The sequence below is a fragment of the Neoarius graeffei genome, chromosome 6 (genome assembly GCF_027579695.1).
Source record: "Neoarius graeffei isolate fNeoGra1 chromosome 6, fNeoGra1.pri, whole genome shotgun sequence".
NCBI lineage: Eukaryota > Metazoa > Chordata > Actinopteri > Siluriformes > Ariidae > Neoarius > Neoarius graeffei.
Window position 1 is genome coordinate 42,851,011 of NC_083574.1, and position 22,258 is coordinate 42,873,268.

At 42.2% G+C, this 22,258-nt stretch overlaps 1 protein-coding gene across 4 annotated transcripts in view; it reads right to left on the minus strand.

Moving 5' to 3' along the window:
• Positions 1 to 22,258, minus strand: part of tmtc2b (transmembrane O-mannosyltransferase targeting cadherins 2b) — a 462,924-nt gene that overhangs the window by 149,972 nt on the left and 290,694 nt on the right. For all 4 annotated transcript variants that reach the window (XM_060923687.1, XM_060923688.1, XM_060923686.1 and 1 more), the window contains 5 exons: positions 21,393 to 21,478; positions 18,940 to 19,124; positions 18,675 to 18,753; positions 11,806 to 11,927; positions 6,644 to 6,725 (listed from right to left, as the gene is read on the minus strand). In XM_060923687.1, the coding sequence (XP_060779670.1) occupies positions 6,644 to 6,725; positions 11,806 to 11,927; positions 18,675 to 18,753; positions 18,940 to 19,124; positions 21,393 to 21,478 (554 nt within the window). The remainder of the gene's footprint in view (positions 1 to 6,643; positions 6,726 to 11,805; positions 11,928 to 18,674; positions 18,754 to 18,939; positions 19,125 to 21,392; positions 21,479 to 22,258) is intronic.

Below are 22,258 nucleotides of genomic sequence, written 5' to 3' on the forward strand. Positions count from 1 at the left end.
GATTCAGCTGTAGGAAGTGAATCAAGTGAACATACCATGTTGTATTTTGAGTTGTAGAAATGGAATGGGTTCTGGATATATGGGGAAAAAAAAGACAAATAAACGCTGGATGTTTTAAACTACAGGTATGCGTCGACTTATGACTGCGTTTGGTTACGACTGACCGGTCGTAAACCGATCTGGTCGTAAGTCGGCCTATGTTAAATGAACGTAAGTATCTTGTGATGTGTAATGATATTGTAATCATCTTAGTCTTATTTTATCAACATTTTCTTATTTCATTACCTTGGCTCATTATTTGGTTTAAGTCAAACACTGCATACTACAGTATAATTCGTTTAATATGTGCAAAACAAAAAATATGAACTACAGGTGTGAAAAATAGAAAACATTTTAGTTTGAAACATAACAAAATACAAATGTAAAACATAGCAAAATACAAAAGTTAGTGACCGCTGGCATCACTGGTGCTTGGCTGTGGGTCGTCTACGTCATCATCAGCTGTTGCAGCGCTCGGGCTGGCGGGAGGATTTGCTCGTTTCATAAACCAGGAGCTGGGGCGGAAACTGTCGTACACGGCGAGAGTCGCTGCCAGGAGCTGGGGCGGAAACTGTCGTACGCTCAACTAGCTCAGCTGGGAAACACTTGCCAGTCATAACCAGATGGTCATAAAGTCGATCGGTCGTAAGTTGCATAGGTCGTAAGTCGATGACTACCTGTAGTTAGTTACATGTATCCACATTCACTGGATATGAGCAATCGCAAGCTCTGATTGGCTACTCTACTATTAGGATATCAGCTCATATACTGTGAATAGAGAAAACAAAATGGCGGAGCGTGTTGCTGAACCAACCGAGGATGAAATAAAAACTCTACTCGAAAACAACCCGCCCCCCAAAAAAATTACAAAAAAAGCAACAAAATATGGAATGAAAGTATTTGATGGCAAGAACTTATTTTTAAAAATTTTTCAAGAATGATTATTATCACATTTTTCACAAATTGCTCCTGTCATTTTGCTGTTTTTTTTACATTCTGAGCAGAAATTATTTTGTCGGATGTTTTGTATAAAGTTTTTATTTATCGAATTTGCAAAAAATAAAAATAAAAATGCTCCGTTTCTCAAAATCCAGTGAATGTGGATAGAATAAAACAGTTATTCCACTCAATCTCGTCGTACATGGCTTATAGCTCATGTACGACTCGATTTTGTGGAATAACTTAAATTTAGTGAGTGTCAACACTGTGTTTGATTTTTGTAATTTCTATGCACACTTGTCAAAGGTTTATTTACCGTTTCCAGTCACCGTATTTCAGTCCAATGAATGATAGAGTAGGTTTTCAACTGTACACATCCCTCTGACAGGGTTTATTTATTTATTGTTCATTTAATCGTGTGCAATGAGAACTTAAACCAAAAGAATCAGTTTCGCTCTGACTCAGACTTGGAAAATAGATGAACAAACAGGTGTGGAAAGATGTGCTGGGTGGGATTACTTCTCAAACTCCAAACGTCTAGAGATGTGAAAAGTGACTAGGGGAGGAGCTGAGAACCAGGTTCACACTAGAATAAACATGGTGTTGACTTTTTTAACCTTCTCCAAAGCATCACATTCCCATAATATCTTGCCAAACCATGCATACTTTCCCAAATAGCTGTGGGGGAAACCTGAACCACTACAAGTGCTCTCCAGCGAATGTCAGTGCTCCACCACCATCGCTGATTTGCGCTACATCTGTGGGCTGAAACGACAAATATGGCTTGCCTTCAATCTCGTCAGGTTTGCAATGCTCGAAAAATGTTTTCCAGGCAAATCCCCATGAGGAAATTATTCAGGTTGAATTAGGATCCACTCTAGAAATCCATACCCAGTATCACTGAAGTAAGAAACATTAGGAGTCATATTCTCTAGTGTGCTGGATGCAGTTTAGAGAACAATGCAAAGAAATGTGTGAGCCTTCATTTATTGGCCAAATGGCTCCATGTGATCCCTGTTCAGACGTACGAAGCAGCACTATGTAGATTCCTTGGCAGCTAGACCTGTCAGTAGGGCTAGTCAACACTGCTTTGATAGAGGTCTGGGCTAGACCCAGAAAATTCTGTCTGGAGCCCAGTTGGCTATGCGAAAAGTGTGATTTAAAAGGAATCTGTGGAAAATGATGCACAGGTGTTGGTAAGAAAAATATGCCAAAAGCCTACCAGTGATGACCTGTGGTAACTTTACAACCGACTCCAATACATTTCCCCCAGTTCTTTTCATGCCCACGAGAAACGTTTCTCCATAAATGCATACAGCTGATATCAATTATATACCTTTATTTTAATCCCGGCTCAGAGGACGTCCTAAAATTTCAAATGGCCATTGAATATCTCATCTCATCTCATTATCTCTAGCCGCTTTATCCTTCTACAGGGTCGCAGGCAAGCTGGAGCCTATCCCAGCTGACTACGGGCGAAAGGCGGGGTACACCCTGGACAAGTCGCCAGGTCATCACAGTGCTGACACATAGACACAGACAACCATTCACACTCACATTCACACCTACGGTCAATTTAGAGTCACCAGTTAACCTAACCTGCATGTCTTTGGACTGTGGGGGAAACCGGAGCACCCGGAGGAAACCCACGCGGACATGGGGAGAACATGCAAACTCCGCACAGAAAGGCCCTCGCCGGCCACGGGGCTCGAACCCGGACCTTCTTGCTGTGAGGCGACAGCGCTTACCACTACACCACCGTGCCGCCGCCATTGAATATCATTAGGTTAAATCATGTATACACATGAACGCATGTCAACTCCCTATAGACATATCACAGCTCATTATTTTGTCTCCATTCCTTCATGCACAGACTGTCTGCTTTTGGGGGAATAATATCTCTATCCCAAGTGGAACAAGAATTTACATTAACACACCATTCATCTAATGGAGTAAAGAGCACAAACTTGGCATCAATTAGCACGATGCTAACCTCAGACAGAAAAAAACAACAACAACAAAAAAAAAACCCTGGTACTAATAGTTATACAGGCAGCAGCACATTCTTAAGCATTTCGAATTTCTTATGAGGAAAAACAAGCCCAACATATCTTTCATAATACAAGGACCGATTGTGTTCATATAACGCCACGAGAATAATTTATGCCACAGCATTTTTGCATCAAAAAGAGATTTTTAATCTCAGTGAGACTTAACCTGGTTAAATAAGGATTGGTTCGAGCTTCTAGGAAGGATATAACTTTACCAGGTTAAATAAAGGTTAAAAGGGGCAGCACAGTGGTGTAGTGGTTAGCGCTGTCGCCTCACAGCAAGAAGGTCCTGGGTTCGAGCCCCGTGGCCGGCGAGGGCCTTTCTGTGTGGAGTTTGCATGTTCTCCCCGTGTCCGCGTGGGTTTCCTCCGGGTGCTCCGGTTTCCCCCACAGTCCAAAGACATGCAGGTTAGGTTAACTGGTGACTCTAAATTGAGCGTAGGTGTGAATGTGAGTGTGAATGGTTGTCTGTGTCTATGTGTCAGCCCTGTGATGACCTGGCGACTTGTCCAGGGTGTACCCCGCCTTTCGCCCGTAGTCAGCTGGGATAGGCTCCAGCTTGCCTGCGACCCTGTAGAAGGATAAAGCGGCTAGAGATAATGAGATGAGATGAGATAAAGGTTAAAAAAAGACCCACTAGAGACTGTTGTAAACTTGAACCAATCTGGTCATTTTCCTCTGACCTCTCTTATCAAGAACACATTTCCACCCACAGAACTGTCACTCACTCAGTGTTTTTTGTTTTTCGCACCATTCTGTGTAAACTCTAGAGACTGGCGTGTGTGTTTGTGTGTGTGAAAACTCCAGGAGATCAGCAGTTTCTGAAATACTCAAACCAGTCCATCTGCCTCAAACCAACACCCATGCCACAGTGAAAGAAAGTCACACTTTGAGATCCCATTCTGATGTTTGAAGTGAACATTAACTGAAGCTCTTGATTTGTAACTGCATGATTTTATGCTGCTGTCAACGGATTGGCTGATTAGAGAACTGCATCAAACAGCACGTGGATGGGTGTCCCTAATAAAGTGGCCAGTGAGTGTGTATCTTTCCTTCTATACACCCCTTCGCAGTAAACGTCATTCATACGTAAGCGGAAATTGCGCGCGCAGCCTGGACTCAAAAAAGACTCAGCAATGCCTAGTTGTTGTGTTGTCGGGTGTCAGAATCGTAGCAGTGATGGGGTTAAAATGTACAGAATTCCAGCAGGATCTCACCCATTCCAAAAAAATCGCCGACGTCTATGACTACAAGCCATCAAACGTGTAGACTGGGATGAAAGCACCATCAAAAATGCGCAGGTTTGCAGCGCCCACTTCATCACAGGTAAGATCAAGCTATTTATTAAATCTTTCTTTTTTATTCTTTCTAGTCTTCGTTTATTGATGTAGCAAAATACTTTGGTAACATTTGTCTGATTAGCTGGGTCATAGTTACACAATGTAATGAATATTGTTAGCATGTTAACTTAGCTTTGCATGCAATTTTGTTTGTAGGAGAGGTCTCGCTTGACTCAAGCAGTCCAGATTTTGTGCCATCATTATTTGTGTATGCCGAAAATCACAATTTTAAAGCAAGGATGGAAAGGTAAAATTGTGTGCCCTCACTCTAAATGCCAACTTACGTTGACTGCTCTAACCTCGCTCCCGCCCCGTTCAGTTTCATTTCTGCTCTCTGCCTCTCGCTTCTTACGCAGCTCTGATTTCTCTTAGCTGCACTCTTTACACTATCATTCCTTTCACACCATTACCTCCTGCAAATTGCTGTTTAGTGTTGGTATTTGCTGTTGTAGCTAAAGCCACATTGCCATCACATCACTGGCATAATTTGATTAAAACAATTTCAGTGTAAAACACGTTCTGTACATGCCCGCACATAACATAATCATATGCGTCTAAAGACTTGTAGGCACGAAGTTTTTCGTGGGTGTACACTGAAGTCTTGTCAATAAGGTACGAGTATATATCTGGCCATCGTATACCAGGGAACTTACTAACATCGTCCGTCCACTCTTTAATTAAATACGGATCCGGTAGGCGATGTCCACTTGTTAGAGTTAACTTATTTATGTAGCATTCTCGATCTTGTAACGACAATTGTTTGGCATAATCTGACAGCTCATAATGCCGGTCTATGGGCAGCGCCATTGTTTCTGAGTCCAGGCTGCGCACGCATCCTGGCAACGGTCAGTTTGTTTACAAACATGCGAAGGGGTCTATTCAGTCTAGCACATAAATTCCTGATCGTATGGAGAACATATGACAAGGTGCACAAAATGTCCAGGCACAGGGAGGTCAGACTGCTATCCTGGGTATCTGGGACAAACAGATGTTCATCCTTAGTCACCCAGTGGACAAGTAAGATCAGTAGGCTGCTAGAATTTTTTTTTTTAAGAGTTTTTTTTCTTACTCAACCAATCAGGAAAAAATAAAAAGACAAAAAAACATACTGACTTTCACAAAACACCTCATATGCATGCTTAAATCCAACATGCTCCTACTGGTCCATTAAAAACAAACAAACAAACAAAACTGTGCTGCTGTCAAGGGATTGGCTGATTACATGGGTGCAGATCCCGGGGGGGACGGGGGGGACATGACCCCCCCCAATTTCTGAAAAACATGAATTGTCCTGCCCAATAAAAATCCCCTAAATTATTCAAAATTGTACAAACAAATGGATTTTCAGACAAATGATTCCCTGTGCAGTACTTGTTGAACGATGTGGCGAGCCTCTACGAAGCTGTGATTTATGGTTGCATGGTATGAGTTGCATACGGGCAAAAAAAAAAAAAAATCACTTTTGTGCCCCCCCCAATCCTGACATCGGATCTGCACCCCTGGCTGATTAGATACCTGCATAAAACAGCAGGTGTACGGTATGGTTGTACCTAATAAAGTGACTGGTGAGTGTAATGTAAGTGATACCCAGAACTGACTTGTTTCCTGAATGTTGCACAACATTAAATGTTACTATAAATGAAGAAAAAACATGAAATTGTTCTTTAATTAATAGTAATTTATTTATATATAGGCAGCACGGTGGTGTAGTGGTTAGCGCTGTCGCCTCACAGCAAGAAGGTCCTGGGTTCGAGCCCCGTGGCCGACGAAGACCTTTCTGTGCGGAGTTTGCATGTTCTCCCCGTGTCCGCGTGGGTTTCCTCCGGGTGCTCCGGTTTCCCCCACAGTCCAAAGACATGCAGGTTAGGTTAACTGGTGACTCTAAATTGAGCGTAGGTGTGAATGTGAGTGCGAATGGTTGTCTGTGTCTATGTGTCAGCCCTGTGATGACCTGGCGACTTGTCCAGGGTGTACCCCGCCTTTCGCCCGTAGTCAGCTGGGATAGGCTCCAGCTTGCCTGCGACCCTGTAGAACAGGATAAAGCGGCTAGAGATAATGAGATGAGACTTTCTGTTTACCACATAATTCCATATATGTTATTACATAGTTTTGATGTCTCGTAAGGTAGAAAATATTCAAAATACAGAAAAAAACCTATGAATGAGTAGGTGTGTCTAAACTTTTGAATGCTATTCTAAGTGCATATTGTACAGAATATATTTAATCATGTATCAAATACATTTGTTCAGTGCTGAAAAGTACAACAGTGCCTACCGTAATGCATGTAGCAATTCCCTTTAGTGGGATCCAGTTGAATGGCCTTCATAAAGTACTTCTCTGCTTCAGCTTTCTGACCCTAAATCAAAGAAATACATTTTCAAGGAAAAGACTTTCCAGATAACAGAAGAGTAAAATTTCGAATTCTATTAACAGTGAACAGTGAATTACGATTGTAGTCAAGGTTTTATTCCAGTTCAGTGGTTCATACAGCATGCTCATTTGAACCTACAGATCTGAGGGTGTGTTATGAACGAAGTGGGAATGTGATGGAATATTTGATTTGAAATGAGTCAACACTTAACACCCTTTTATGTGTGAGAAACATCCTGGTTCTGGTGTCAGGAGAAAAATCATAACACACGTTCACGTTCACACTTGGTGGATAAACAGAGGAAGGGTTCAGCTGCAGAGCAGATGTAAAAGTGTAAAAATGATGTATATTTATGTTATTTATGTTACATATACACACACAAGTTAAACCCTAAAGCCAGCTGTGTGTAACACTAAATCAGTTTAATGCATTTCCCTTATCATTAAGTGGTACTGTTTATCGTTAGACATGGATGCTTGTCTCCACACAACGTGACTAAGATGAGAAGGACAAGTATAAATCAATGTAAGGCATTACAGGATCATACAGTGTCTTGCAAAAGTATTCATCCCCCTTGGTGTTTGTCCTGTTTTGTCGCATTACGAGATGGATTTAAAATTGAATTTCCGAGGGTTAGCACCATTTGATTTACACAACATGCCTACCACTTGGAAGGTGAAAATTGCTGTTTTATTGTGACACAAAAAAATAATTAAGATGAAAAACAGAACTCTGGAGTGTGCATAAGTAAGTATTCACCCCCTTTCATATGAAACCCCGAAATAAGAGCTGGTCCAACCAATTCACTTCATAAGTCACATAATTAGTTTATTAAAATCCACCTGTGTGCAATTAAAGTGTCACATGATCTGTCACATGATGTCTGTATAAATCAACCTGTTCTGGAAGGACCCTGACTCTGCAACATTACTAAGCAAGCAACATGAAAACCAAGGAGCCTCCAAACAGGTCAGAGACAAAGTTGTGGAGAAGTATAGATCAGGGTTGGGTTAAAAAAAAAATACCCCAAACTTTGAATATCCCAGGGAGCGCCATTAAATCCATTATAGCAAAATGGAAAGAATATGGCACCACTACAAACCTGACAAGAGAAGGCCGCCCACCAAAACTCACAGACCGGGCAAGGAGGGCATTACTCAGAGATGCAACAAAGACACCAAAGATAACACTGAAGGAGCTGCAAAGATCCACAGCGGAGATGGGAGTATCTGTCCAGAGGACCACTTTAAGCCGTACACTCCACAGAGCGGGACTTTATGGAAGAGTGGCCAGAAAAAAGTAATTGCTGAAGAAATCACATTTGGAGTTTGTCCAACAGCATGTGGCAGACTCCCCAAACACATGGAAGAAGATTCTCTGGTCAAACGAAACTAAAATTGATCTTTTTGGCCATCATGGGAAACACCATGTGTGGCACAAACCCAACACCCTGAGAACAGCATTCCTCCAGTGAAGCATGGTGGTGGCAGCATCATGCTGTGGGGATATTTTTCATCTGCAGGGACAGGAAAGCTGGTCAGGACTGAAGGAAAGATGGATGGCACTAAATACAGGGCAATTCTGGAGGAAAACCTGTTTGAGTCAGCCAGAGGTTTGAGACTGGGACGAAGGTTCACGGTCCAGCAGGACAATGACCCTAAACATACTGCTAAAGCTACACTGGAGTGATTTAAAGGGAAACATTTAAATGTCTTGGAATGGCCTAATCAAAGCCCGGACCTCAATCCAATTGAGAATCTGTGGCATAACTTGAAGATTGCTGTACACCAACGCAACCCATCTAACTTGAAGGAGTTGAAGCAGTTTTGCCTTGAGGAATGGGCAAAAATCCCAGTGGCTAGATGTCCTAAGCTAATAGAGACATACCCCAAGAGACTTGCAGCTGTAATTGCAGCAAAAGGTGGCTCTACAAAGTACTGACTTTGGGGGGGGGTGAATACCTGTGCACACTCCAGAGGGTTTTTTTCATCTTAATTATTGTTTGTGTCACAATAAAACAATTTTCACCTTTAAAGTGGTAGGCATGTTGTGTAAATCAAATGGTGCTAACCCCCCAAAAACATCCTTTTTAATTCCAGCTTGTAATGCGACAAACCAGGACGAACCTGAAGGGGGATGAATACTTTTGCAAGACACTGTGTATTGATACTTTTACTCTAATGTCATGAGCATTTAATATATTTTTTGAAATAGCTCTTATATAGGTATATAGAAAGAAAGACAATACGATAAGCCAGGTCTAATGTTACTAATTTCAATTTTTTTTTTTTACAGCATGTGTTCATATTTAAGTTATCACGCTTAAGCAATATCCTGTCCACACCACCTCCTCACCCCCCCAACACACACACACACCGTTTCCGCTGACCCACTAATCTGAGCGTGACATCAGACAGACAACAGACAGGCCGCTGTTCTGGCTTCGTCGAGGTGTTTATGAAAAGAGTCTGAATGTGATTAGCTGCGGAAATGACAGAATTTGATAACACGGTTGAGGAGCCCTTTGACACCCCTGGGCTTTGGCTCCATGACCATATGGGGTCAGAGTGGAGAGGTCGTGAGGGTCAGCTCAGCAGGGGAAAGCATTGATTTTCATCACATTACCCTGCGTCGCCCCTTAACCGAGTGCCTGTATCCCATCACCCCCTGCCTGCAGATGAGCCCTAGACATGACACACTGACAGGATAAACACTGTGTATGAGTGTGTGTACATAAACAAGAACAGTTGATAGAAAGTTGTTTTGTTGCTTTTTTTAAAAGAAAGAAAGAAAGAAAGAAAGAAAGAAAGAAAGAAAGAAAGAAAGAAAGAAAGAAAGAAAGAAAGTAGGAAATCTAAGGGTCATTCTCACATCTGTCTACGGTTTTTTTTTTTAAATGATAAATAAATCCATTGTGTTTCACCTCATTCATTTCAGCCATTATATTAATAATCGGACTACATTTTACAATAAGTGTTTCCAATTTGACATATGATTCGTCATTTAAAAGAGACATCTGTTTTCGTGATGGAAAGTGAAGCAAAAATAAAAGTGGGCTACTTTTAATTTTCCACTCAAACAAAAATGTCATGCAAAGAAACCACAATGCTGAAGTCTGACGGCTGCACGCATGAGCAGAGGCCTCAAACACATTTTAAATGTCTCTCAGTTTCTTTTTGAGTCCTTTTCAAGGTTACCCAACAGCGCTGGGTCGTTTGAGGACTGCATGGCCCCCTCATCACTCACTTTCTCCATATCCAGCTATCAGCAAATAAACGAGTCTGCAAGGTTCAAGCTACAGCCCTGCTTCAAAATCAATAGATTGCTCTGAAGCGAAGGCAAGTTCCTCACTCCACTGGGTTCAACCTCGGTCTGGTGCGGAAAGTGCTCTCTAATGGACTGCCATGGTTTCTTTACTGCCCAAAGAGCATCATTCAGAAACTTTTAACTGCTTTGTGTTCGCCATAAACCACCGAATGCACTGGAGATCAAAAAATATTAATTGTCAAGGGGATCACTGAACATCAAGACTCAGAATCATTCAGCAAAACAAGTACGGCCAATATCAGTGGAACAAGCTTAGGTGGTGTTTACATTAGACCGTATCCGTCTCGTTTTCGTCGCGGATGCACTGTCCGTTCACATTAAAACGCCGGGAAAAGACTCCACAGGCGGAACAACTTGAATCCGCCAGGGCCCACGTATTCAACCCAGTTCATATCTGATCCGGTGCTGTGTAAACATTGAGATACGAGGATACGCAGTGCTGAGCTCTAGCTGACGTCGTCACTGGACAACGTCACTGTGACATCCACCTTCCTGATTCGCTGGCGTTGGTCATGCCACGTTGGTCATGTGACGCGACTGCTGAAAAATGGCGCGGACTTTCATTTCCTGCTATTTGTCCTGAATCACTGCTCGTGCGCTTCACTCGCGCGCTCTGTGAGCTGCGCAGGGCCGGAGTGCGCACCCGCAGGGGTGATAGCGTTCCGGCGCCGCGCCGGATTTCCGGCGTACCGTGGCTGGGGGGAAAAAAAAAAAATCTAGTTTGCCCATTGTCCTGTGTCATTCTGAGATGCGCAGATAGACAGTAAAGGGAATTCCAAATTTCCTTTACTATCTACCTGCGCATCTCAGAATGACAGAGGACAATGGGCGAACTAGATTTTTTTTTTTTTTCCCCAGCCACGGTACGCCGGAAATCCGGCGCGGCGCCGGAACGCTATCACCCCTGCTGCTCGTGCGCTTCACTCGCGCGCTCTGTGAGCTGCGCAGGTCTGGAGTGCGCACCCTCCAGAGGGCACTCGCTGTTCAGGGCGGAGTGATTTGGAGCGCAGGATGCCTGCGGAGCCAAGCGTATCCGAGTATTGGCGTTGCTGTGTGCACGCGAATCGTGTATTGGCGTTGCTGTGTGCACGCGAATCGTTTTAAAAGCGTTAATCTGATGATCCGCTGATACGGTCTAATGTAAACACCACCTCAGTCACGCCAAATATACAGCTCTGTTCTCCTCTTCTAACTTTATAAAGAGAGTTAAAACCAATGTTTGGGTTTAAGAAAGGAACAAAGTCTGGATTACTATGAATGAGCAGTGCCATTTGGTGCCATTTCTTCAACTTTCAGGTACATCCTTTCATTTTTAACCAAACCTGACAACTTGATGATGATGTATGATGACAATTTTTGAAATCTGATGTACTCGTGTTACACCTTGGCCATTGCTACGTAGTTCAGAACAAATCCTTATTCAGCAAGCTCACTATGCGTGTGCTGATTTCTGGAAGACGGTAACTGAAAAGGACTACTATTTTCTTTCTTCAGGCTAAAGCGCGAGACGTATGGTTCTGTATGATTAGGCTGGAAATGAGAAGAGACGGGGCAGGAAAGAACCTCACAATGAAAGACATGGCGCCTTCTATGAAATGAGATTTCTACGAAAGACTTCAGACCAACGATAAAGCAAAAAAGCAAAAAAAAAAAAAAAATTGTGCATGTTCAGCAATTTTTTTTGCTTAAAAAGACAAACGTGTGAGCCTGAAGAGCCCGTCATGGTGATTGCGCTTACCGTCATGGCCAGAAGCTTGCCATAGGTGAGGTGTGCTGGGATATGGTCTGGTTTGGCTCGGAGTGACTCCCTGTACCAGTACTCGGCATCAGTTAACTTGTTCATCCTCATGTAGGCCTCGCCTGTAATGGGTGGAGACAGGGGGCAGGTTGAGAGGTCAGAGGTTATGGAAGCACACATCCCCCTTCCCTTTGTTTTATTACCAGATCCTATAACAGGGCAGTCATCTGAAAGTGACCCAAGACAAATCAGACTGACTGTGAAATCTGATCCGGCACCTTTACAGCTAACTGAAGAGTAAAAAGCTGAACTCGGTCGAGCTGCTGCATTTTTTAAACTGGCGTGCCATGTAAATTTCTAAGCTATGACGCGATGGACATAATGTTGCGCTTGCTCATTCACTTCACAAGCTCGTTTCACGATTTCAAACAAGAACTTCAAGCGCAACACCACAAACAATTTGAGCATGGAATTAAGGAAGACAGGAGTTACTCGAGTTCCTGTACGGCTGCCATCAGTGCACTGCTCTGGAACAGAGGCAGGACTGGCTCGCCGTTAACCTTGCTTTTAGGAAACCAGGCTTAAAGGCTTTTCTCTGCGACTCAAGCTAGACATACACAATCTGATCCTTCAGACATAATCTGACACTCTTCTGAAAGCAGCCCAGCACCTGCAATAATATCCCCTCCTCATACTGGGTGGATTATTACAGGGACCTCGACAGCACAGCTTTTCTATGCACCGAGCAATGTTTTTAATACAATTATTGTAAAAAGATACGGTGACTAAGATGGAGTTTCACTTGAACTTGTATCCTGGATTACAAACCAATCCACACCCATGTCCTATTTTGTAGTAATTACTGCACATGTAATTCAAGTGGTATGTTCAAGTTAAAATAACTCGGAGATTATTGCAAAGATAAGCGACTGGAGATTCTGAGGACAGCTGCTTGATTATGCTTTCACCCTCTTACACTTGCCATAATCGCTATAATTTGCTATGCAGTATTTAGAGGTGAAAGAATGCATCTGCGTCAGTTCGACATACAGTCCCATTATCAGATAAAACAAACCTAATTTCACTAAATAGCAATGCTTTTCTATTACTTAATGGCCTCTATTATTAATCACGTTACATAAAATGATTACTTTAAACACACATTGGGAACTGTCCCAAAAATAAAGCCTGCACGTTACTGTTTTCGAACCTGGATACAAACCCGATATCCTAAACTTGACCGTTGGAAATGGAGTTTTTATGCAAGCTCAATAATATTTAGTTGCTATATTAAGACTTTCAAGAGTTGGCGGTTGAGGTTTTAAGTGGTTGCAGTGCCCCATGTGTTGGGCTAAAACTGGAGTTCTGGTTCAGTTACACGGACGCACAAGAGTTACACTGAGATTCAATTAAAACTGACACAAATTCTCCAGTGCTGAAAGGCAAACGGTTGTGTGGCACAAGCTCATTCCTCTGTGCAGATGACGGAGTGGAAGCTGAAACACAAACTCCAAAGCTGAAATTCAAGACCACGCAACAATCGAGTGAGTTATACCAGAGATGGGGAGAAAAGATACCGATATTCACCCTTAAACACTTATCTTGTAAAGTATAAGGACATTAATTTCCAACTTCCTCACATGAAGAAGGCATCTAAATACTACCAAAATGCTTAGTGGAGAACTTAAAATCCTGGTAAGTATACTGAGGTCATAATCTTAACTCGCCTGTCAAGTCGCATTTGCCTGGTGAGAGGGTTCTGGATCTTTCTGGCTTAAGAGTGAGGAAAGAGAGTGAAAGCCTAAATAATAGAAAAAAAGGACAGAAGAACAGAACTGAGACAGGAATCAAGGACGAGTGAATGTAAGAACAGGAGAAATAACTAAAGGCGAGATGGATGGTGGGGTTGACATTTGATGTCGAGGCCAGATTTGCAGAGAGAGAGAGAGAGAGAGAGAGAGAGAGAGCAAAACAAAAAAAAACCCAGGAAAAAAAAAATCAATATATGACCTACATGGCTATAATTATAAGTTTTTATTCTATCCATATTCACTGGATATGAGCAATCATGCACTCTGACTGGCTACTCTACTACTAGGATATCAGCTCATATACTGTACATAGAGAAAAAGAAAATGGCGGCACGTGTTGCTAAACCAACCAAGGATGAAATAAAAACTATTTGAAAATGGAACCCCAAAAAATAAAAAAAAGCAACAAAATATGGAATAAAAGTATTTGATGGTAAGAGCCTATCTTTTTTGTTTCAATAGTTATTATTATCATCATCACATTTTTCACAAATTGCTACTGCCATTTCACCGGTTTGTTTACATTCTGAACGGAAATTATTTTGTCAGACGTTTTGTATAAAGATTTTAGTTATCGAATTTGCAAAAAATAAAAACAAAAATGCTCTGTTTCTCAAAATGCAGTGAATGTGAATCGAATAAAACAGTTATTTCACTCAATCTCGTCATGGCTTATAGCCAACTCAGTGTTACACGCCTCGTCGGCTATCAGCTCACGTACGACTCGATTTCGTGGAATAACTGTTAATTATTTTTTTCGCGGTCCGGTTTCCATCAAATCCTGCGCTCTGATTGGCTGGGGAGCGGGTCCGTATACTACGGTATGGACCCCAGTTACGGACCTCTGGCGACTCGCTCGTTCACAACAACAAACATAGTAGCAATTTTTGTCAACATTTATTTTCGCATTTCTCAGTAGAATAGCATTAATTTTACAGCATGGATAGCGATAACGACAGTGTTCATAGCGAAAGCGAGTTTTACTACCCTGAGGAAGAAGAAATAAAATAAAACATTTCAGGAGAAAGCTAAAAACATGTAACTTGCTGATGCCGAGCAAAAACATGGCTGAATCCTGAATGACTCAATTTTGTATAAATAGGGGACTACATAGGTGGCAAAATGTAGTTTTTTTGCTGCCATGGAAGTGCACTTGTATACCGAGGAGGAAGCAATTTGCATTACAGCCGTGAATGAGGATTCAAAATGGCGGCTTGCCTCGGCTCGGTTTTCCTTTTCGGGCGCTCTCGTTTTCTGTTAGAATTTGGTAAAAAAAAAATATATATATATATATATATTATTTACCAGCTTAAGGTCGGTCTGTATGGTGAAATACCGTGACCTCAGCCTTGGAAATTGACCTCGGTCCAGAGGGCCTCAGTCAGTACTTTCAAGACCTCGGTCACGGTATTTCACGATACGGACCTTCCAGCTGGTAAATAACATATACCGGTATATATTTTACAGCTTGCTTTATATTTGCTTTGTGTTCTCTTTTCCGTACACCCCACTTGTTAGTGATGCAGTGCAAAGCACAGCATCACTATTGTTCTTCTGCGTGTTTCTTCTTCTTCTTCTTATACTTATTCCTACGCAAATTTCGATTTCGAATAACTCAATAACCGTACGTCGCACACAGACAAGCAATATATCAAAACGTGCGGCTCAATCGGACTCGCTATGCTATTACTTTGTTCATTAAAATGTGATTTTTTCACGACGTAGTCGCGAAAAAATCACCCAAAATTTCCCATCCATTTCTATGCAATTATTTGAAAAATTTTGGCGGCCCCAGAACCGTCTGGTGAAAAGTTGTGAAATTTTGCACACTGATTCTTGATAACCTCAAGGTTCTTCTCAGCAAGTTTCAAGTCACCACCTTAAACTCTCTAGCGCCACCAGCAGCTCAAAGTCGCAGGTACATTTCTGCTTGTAACTTTTGAACCGTTGGTCCGATTTTCAAAAACTTGGTATCCCTGGAATCCTTGGGCCAAGACGAATCCAGAGCACCCTATGACGTCATTTTCAACCCCGGAAAGTTTTCCCGCCATTTTGAATTTTGTGAAAATCAATTAAAATGCTTCTCCTCCCTCAATTTTTGACCAATTTCTCCCAAACTCGGTACATAGCAACTTTGGACTAGGCTGCACAAGAAACGTAACCGGTGTTTTGAATTCCATAGGCGTTTGGCCATGGCAGCCAATCAAAATTGCCTGCGCAGACGCGAAACAGGAAGTGTGCTCATATCTCGGCCGCCCTTTGGCGTATCTTAACGAAACTTGGTGGCATTATGCGGCACCCCACCAGAAAGGCCCACAAAAAAATTGGAACAAATTGGCCGCTAGGGGGCGCTATACCTAGGAAAAATGGTATTTTTTGAAAAACTACACACATTTTCAGACATCCGCTGCTCTGGCATGCTTTCACCTAGAGACGTGGCTACACGCACTGCATCACTCTCACAATTTCCCCCGGGGAATTGTCGACTCTAGTTTGTCATTACTATGCTGCATTCTCTCAAATACTCCAAAATCTAAATAGACATAAGGTGTAACAGATAATTCTACATAATTACAGTAATCCTGAAACCTGATGTTCAATATCAAGTAATTTTACTGTGAATTAAAGAGTCAGTCCCATACGATCCAAAGAGTGTCAAATATCAGTATGCTCTAATGTGGGATAAAAGTTCAGATGAGGGTTCCTGAGTAGCTAAACTGTCTAAACATCCCCTCTATCACATACAATTAATTAATTTCCAATGAACAAGCTCGTTCCATGGGTTTTATTCCTCTTACAATACAGCAACTGCCAAAGTTGATGTTCGATGCTGTGTAACAGCCACAAAACAAACAGTTATATAAACAGTCGTTCCCACACCAGCCTCTGTTTTGTTTTGACTCTGTCTTGACGTTAATAAGACAAAAATGCAGCTTGTCATATTACAGAGTATCCTCAAAGCCCCCCAACCTGAAGAATCATGTTGAGAAACTTAAACCTAGAGCTTTACATCTAACTGTTAGGAAAAACTGGAGAGTCCTTCCAGAAATATCCCTTCAAAGAAAACTTCACCAAATCAACAATTATGTGGTTTTTTTTAATCCGTTTTTGTGGAGTGCTGCCATACAAGGCCTGTGTAAGCTGTTACTAGAAAAGATAACATATGAGAACGAGTGCATTAATATGAACCTGTGTTTTGCTTTGCAGCACTATTCTCACAGCTGTGTTGTAATTTAAAAAAAAAAAATCTGACCAATCGGAATAACAGCGGTGTTGTCTCATCTCATCTCATTATCTCTAGCTGCTTTATCCTGTTCTACAGGGTCGCAGGCAAGCCGGAGCCTATCCCAGCTGACTACGGGCGAAAGGCGGGGTACACCCTGGACAAGTCGCCAGGTCATCACAGGGCTGACACATAGACACAGACAACCATTCACACTCACATTCACACCTACGGTCAATTTAGAGTCACCAGTTAACCTAACCTGCATGTCTTTGGACTGTGGGGGAAACCGGAGCACCCGGAGGAAACCCACACGGACACGGGGAGAACATGCAAACTCCACACAGAAAGGCCCTCGCCGGCCACGGGGCTCGAACCCGGACCTTCTTACTGTGAGGCGACAGCGCTAACCACTACACCACCGTGCCGCCCCAGCAGTGTTGTATAATACTATAACAAAAAAGCATGCAAGAAATCCTGTCATCTACAACACATTTAACAATGAATCTAATTAGATCTAATTAACAAGTAGGCAGTGAAGGCGAACTGAATATCGGTGAATAATAACTGAGGCGAAGTCGAAGTTATTATTCACTGAGCCTGAAGTTTTAGTATAATACACAGGTGACTATTTCAAAAAAATCATATTAAAAAATCATTGATTTCAAACTTCAAAAACAGCATGCAAATGTAATGAGTGCAGACTTGTGTCACTTATCTACGCCGAGTCACATAGAATACTTTGTTTTCAAATCGTTAAAATAAATCACAATTCCACCTTACCTTTGGATAGTTTTAGAACAAACTTCGTAGTATCTTTAGTGTTTTTAGGAACAGCATTTTCTTTCATAATTTGTGATTCTTCCTCACTTACGGTGACAAAGAGATTGGCCGCCATTTTACCGAGTCGCTCGAGGTGATTATCGAGAAATAGTCCGAATCTCTCAACCAATCAGCATGCGCGATTTTCTACAATCACCTTCATATTTATACTAATTAAGGATATTTTAACATATGATTTTGGAATAGGCGGCACGGTGGTGTAGTGGTTAGCGCTGTCGCCTCACAGCAAGAAGGTCCGGGTTCGAGCCCCGTGGCCGGCGAGGGCCTTTCTGTGTGGAGTTTGCATGTTCTCCCCGTGTCCGCATGGGTTTCCTCCTGGTGCTCCGGTTTCCCCCACAGTCCAAAGACATGCAGGTTAGGTTAACTGGTGGCTCTAAATTGAGCGTAGGTGTGAATGTGAGTGTGAATGGTTGTCTGTGTCTATGTGTCAGCCCTGTGATGACCTGGCGACTTGTCCAGGGTGTACCCCGCCTTTCGCCCGTAGTCAGCTGGGATAGGCTCCAGCTTGCCTGCGACCCTGTAGAACAGGATAAAGCGGCTACAGATAATGAGATGAGATGAGATTTTGGAATATAATCATGAATAACAATCCCCTCAAGTATTCCCACTCAACTGAAATCAGTGTGAATAGGTGCAGCACGCCCATAACGACTCCTTGCTTTAGTGAATAATCTCACATGGATGCTGCAGATCTGCTGCTGTAATCATAAAAACTTTCCTGTGCTCATTCCAGTTTCCTTTTGAGACTGGTTTTTCTCAGAGTTTCTTTCTCATGTCGTGTCGTGGAGTTTTTCTTTGCCATTGTCATCTCTGGCTTGCTCATGAGGGAACTAAATCTATATCTGTTCCTTTCTAATTATGTTTGTTGTTAAAAGCGTGATGCAAATAAAACTGAATATGATTACTGTATGCTGCAGGGAAACACTGGCATACCCCACCTGACGTGGGTCTGATTTGCATTCACGTCAGATAGTAGTATCACATGCACTCACCCATCATGTTGTAGAGGCTCTGAGGAGCAAACTGCCTGGGCATTTTCTGGATTGCTTCTTTATACACAGACAGGGCTTCCTGGGACATGAACGAAAAGCATCCCAATCAACACATCAAGCCTAGACAAGCCCCATTAAAGGAAAATCCCAACGTCTTTGATATGACGTGATTAACAAGCCACATTTATAATGTCACAGGGCTTAGTGAAATGAAAGACAAACAAAATCAACATATTTGGAGCTACCACTTGAGGTCACAGCTCACCTCCTGGTGGCCTTGTTCATGCAACAGCTTGCCTAGGTTATAGAGGCAGCTGGTGACAGAGCTCTTATGTGCATGAGGATCTTTCAGGTTTTCATCAGGGATGTCAGCACAGGTGAGGAACGTTCGCTTGGCCTCGTCGAAGCGGCCCAGGTTCATCAAAATGATACCCGTGTTCAAGTAGGCGGCTGAGGCAGAGACAGAGAGAGAGAGAGAGAGAGAGAGAGGGAGGGAGGGGGTAAAGTGTAAAAATCTATGACCATGCACAGCTTTGGGTAATTAGGTTCTCTGGGACTCGGGGAAGGTCTCCCGCTGATTGTGGCAGATGAATTGGCAGGCTGGGCTGCGTGGTGCCAATACATATTCAACACTCAGGGGGATGCAGTCTAAAGTGAGAATGAGGGGAAATATCGATTCCATCGGCAGGCTAAGATCTGAGCCCCATGATGGACTACCTCTGATTTAGTGTATTTATCTGCTGAGCTAAATAGCCATTTTCTGTAGTGGCTCAGATAAATTAGTCATTGTCTATGTGCCTCAAGGGTGCTGATCAATCCTGGTCTTTCTTACCACCTCCCTACCTCCCACACAATGAATAGAAATGAGATTGCAGACTTGGCATGCCTTTAAATCATAAGCCATTATACATGACACTGTTCATGTTTAAAATGGATAGCAGGATTATATTCCTTAAAACTTGTGCTGCGGTACAAAATAGCACAAAACAATGCACTATTATAATAACTGTAGCGTAAAAAGAAAAGTCTGCTCTGAAACACATCAAAGGTGCTTATATAGGCATTTTTTGGTGACGTGTTTAGTGTTTCTGGTGCTGCGTTTTTGTTCTTACTGCGAGAGGTTATTGGTGGTGTGCCGTGTTGACATTACAGAGGGACGCTGCTAGGACAGTTACGGTACTATGGTGCTTAAAGGAGAACTGAAGTCATACTTAAACTTGCTTTATTTCTTAATTAACGTGCTATTCGATTATGTTTTCGGTTTTAGTAACCTTATATCGTGACTCGTAACCTTATATCGTGACTCGTATATTGCAACTAACTGCAATTAAATATTATACTTATCGGCCTGTTTGGTTTTTAGCCGCGTTGAATTTAGTTCGTTTGGTCGACGGCAGGCGTCGCTTATCCGCGCGATCTTCACGAGACTTGTGTGAGACTTCGAAACGTGAAGTGTCAGCCAGGTGTCAGTGCTGCCATTTTGAAAACTGTTTTCCAAACGAAATATTGCTCAAAAACGAGTTTAAATGACGATTACTGCCTACTTTTTTCAAACTTTCCTGATTGCTATCAAAACAAACAAAACTTCCGGCTTGATTACATCAGCATTCGAAAGAGGGCACGCGCGTCTTTTTGACACCGTCGGCAGATGTTGGTCACTTTGATTTCCGCTGTACGTTTTACTTCCGTCCTACGATGTCTCGCACAGGTCTCAGCGAATCTCGTTTACGGCCATTGCTTTGACATATGGACTGATATATTACAGAGCATATTTCAAACACTCATAACTTGCTATAGCAGTGACAAAACAGCGATCAAAAATGCATTCCGATATTTAATAAAATGAGATAAATAGAATTTTGATAATAAAAAATTTGCCTTCAGTTCTTTAATAGGAGAAAAAAATTAACAATCTCAAACATAAGGGATAAGGTCGGATTTTGATGTTAGCTCCTTTTAAATAAATAAATAAATAAATAAGCAAAAAAAGTGTCTTTACTCACTCACAAAGAAACGTTCAGTGTCATATTATTGTGATATCCAGTGTTGAAAATGTTTGGAGGAAGCAAAATCTTGGAAAAAAAAGCTGAAGCTTTGCAATATGATCTGTTTGAGCAGTGTGTACAGATGAGGAGGTAAGAGAGATGGACAGACTAAAAGCATTAAAGTGCTGCTGCATCATTCTCTTTAAGTAGAAATGAAGCAAGAGCGAGTTCCTACTGGCGCCACTATCAGCAGGTAGCTGAACAGCATTGTGGGTAATTTGGGAAACCTCAGTCCCAATAGGCTCCAAAGGTCCAAAGGTCAACTCAGAATTCATACTCATAAGATAAATGTTTAATACAATTGACGTAAATCATATAGGCTACTTATTACAGAAATACTGATATGCAAGTCATTCTGGGGGGATTTTTCCTCTAAAATACACTTGGGATATTATTTTCATCTGCAACAGAGTCATAATTATTTCCTCCCATGATGTATGAGAGATTCATAATCCTAAAAGACGCAAAAGTACACAGCAAACTAGTTTGTTGACACTGACATTATGGGATTTCAGGTATCCAGAAACTTGGGTAGTGATTTATTCAATAAAGCTTGAGTAATAAAAGACAAACACGCGCGCGTGTGCATGCAGGGCTAAATCCGGAGTTGCCTTGGCACGGTCATGACTGCAGGAGTTGGTAATTGTCAATAATAAAATGAAAGCACGCTTACAAGCGAGAGTTGGCCTGCTCCCGATGGCCAGCTTATAGTAGTGGAGAGCCTCTGAGAACTTGTTGTTCTCCTGTAGCAGCAGACCCCTGAGAGCAAAAAGAGAAAAGAAAAAACAGGAAAACAGTGGTACTCATTAAGTTGTCAGCATTCACATGCATTACAGCTTGCTTACTGACCTGAAAAGGAGATGCTCACAAGTGGAACGCGCCTGGCTTTGCTGTTATTGTGCCAGAGAACACTTGGCACAAAATTAATTAGGATATTAATAGGCTATTAGCTACCAAGCAGACATCATTTGAGTGAAAAATATTTGGTGTTTCCTCCCAATTTGGTTCTCCCTCAATTAAGGAAATTCTCTCTGAATATAACCAGTGTTGTAGTCGAGTCACTAAACCTCGAGTCTGAGTCCAGTCTCGAGTCCCCAGTGTTCAAGTCCGAGTCATTCAAAAAATTCCGAGTCGAGTCCACTACTGATCCGAGTCGAGCCCGAGAACAAGACTCCAACTGCACCATTTGACGGTGGTATGTCTGTGAAGATTCTCAATCATCCAGGTCATAGTAAACTGTGGGTGGTAGAAATGGGCAAATCCATGAGGTGGAAGCTTTCTCGAAACACATCAATGCAGTGGATAGCAACATCAACTTCACTCGGGAGGATGTCAGTGGGAATAATCTAGCCTTCTTGGATTGTGATGTACACATTAGACAAGACAGAAGCCTGAGTATCGAGGTCTACCGGAAACCCACACACACAGACCAGTACCTACTTTTCGACTCTCACCACCCACTGGAACATAAATTGGGGGTCATTAGGACCTTGCAACACAGGGCTCAGAACATTCCTACAACATTAGAGGGAAAAGAGA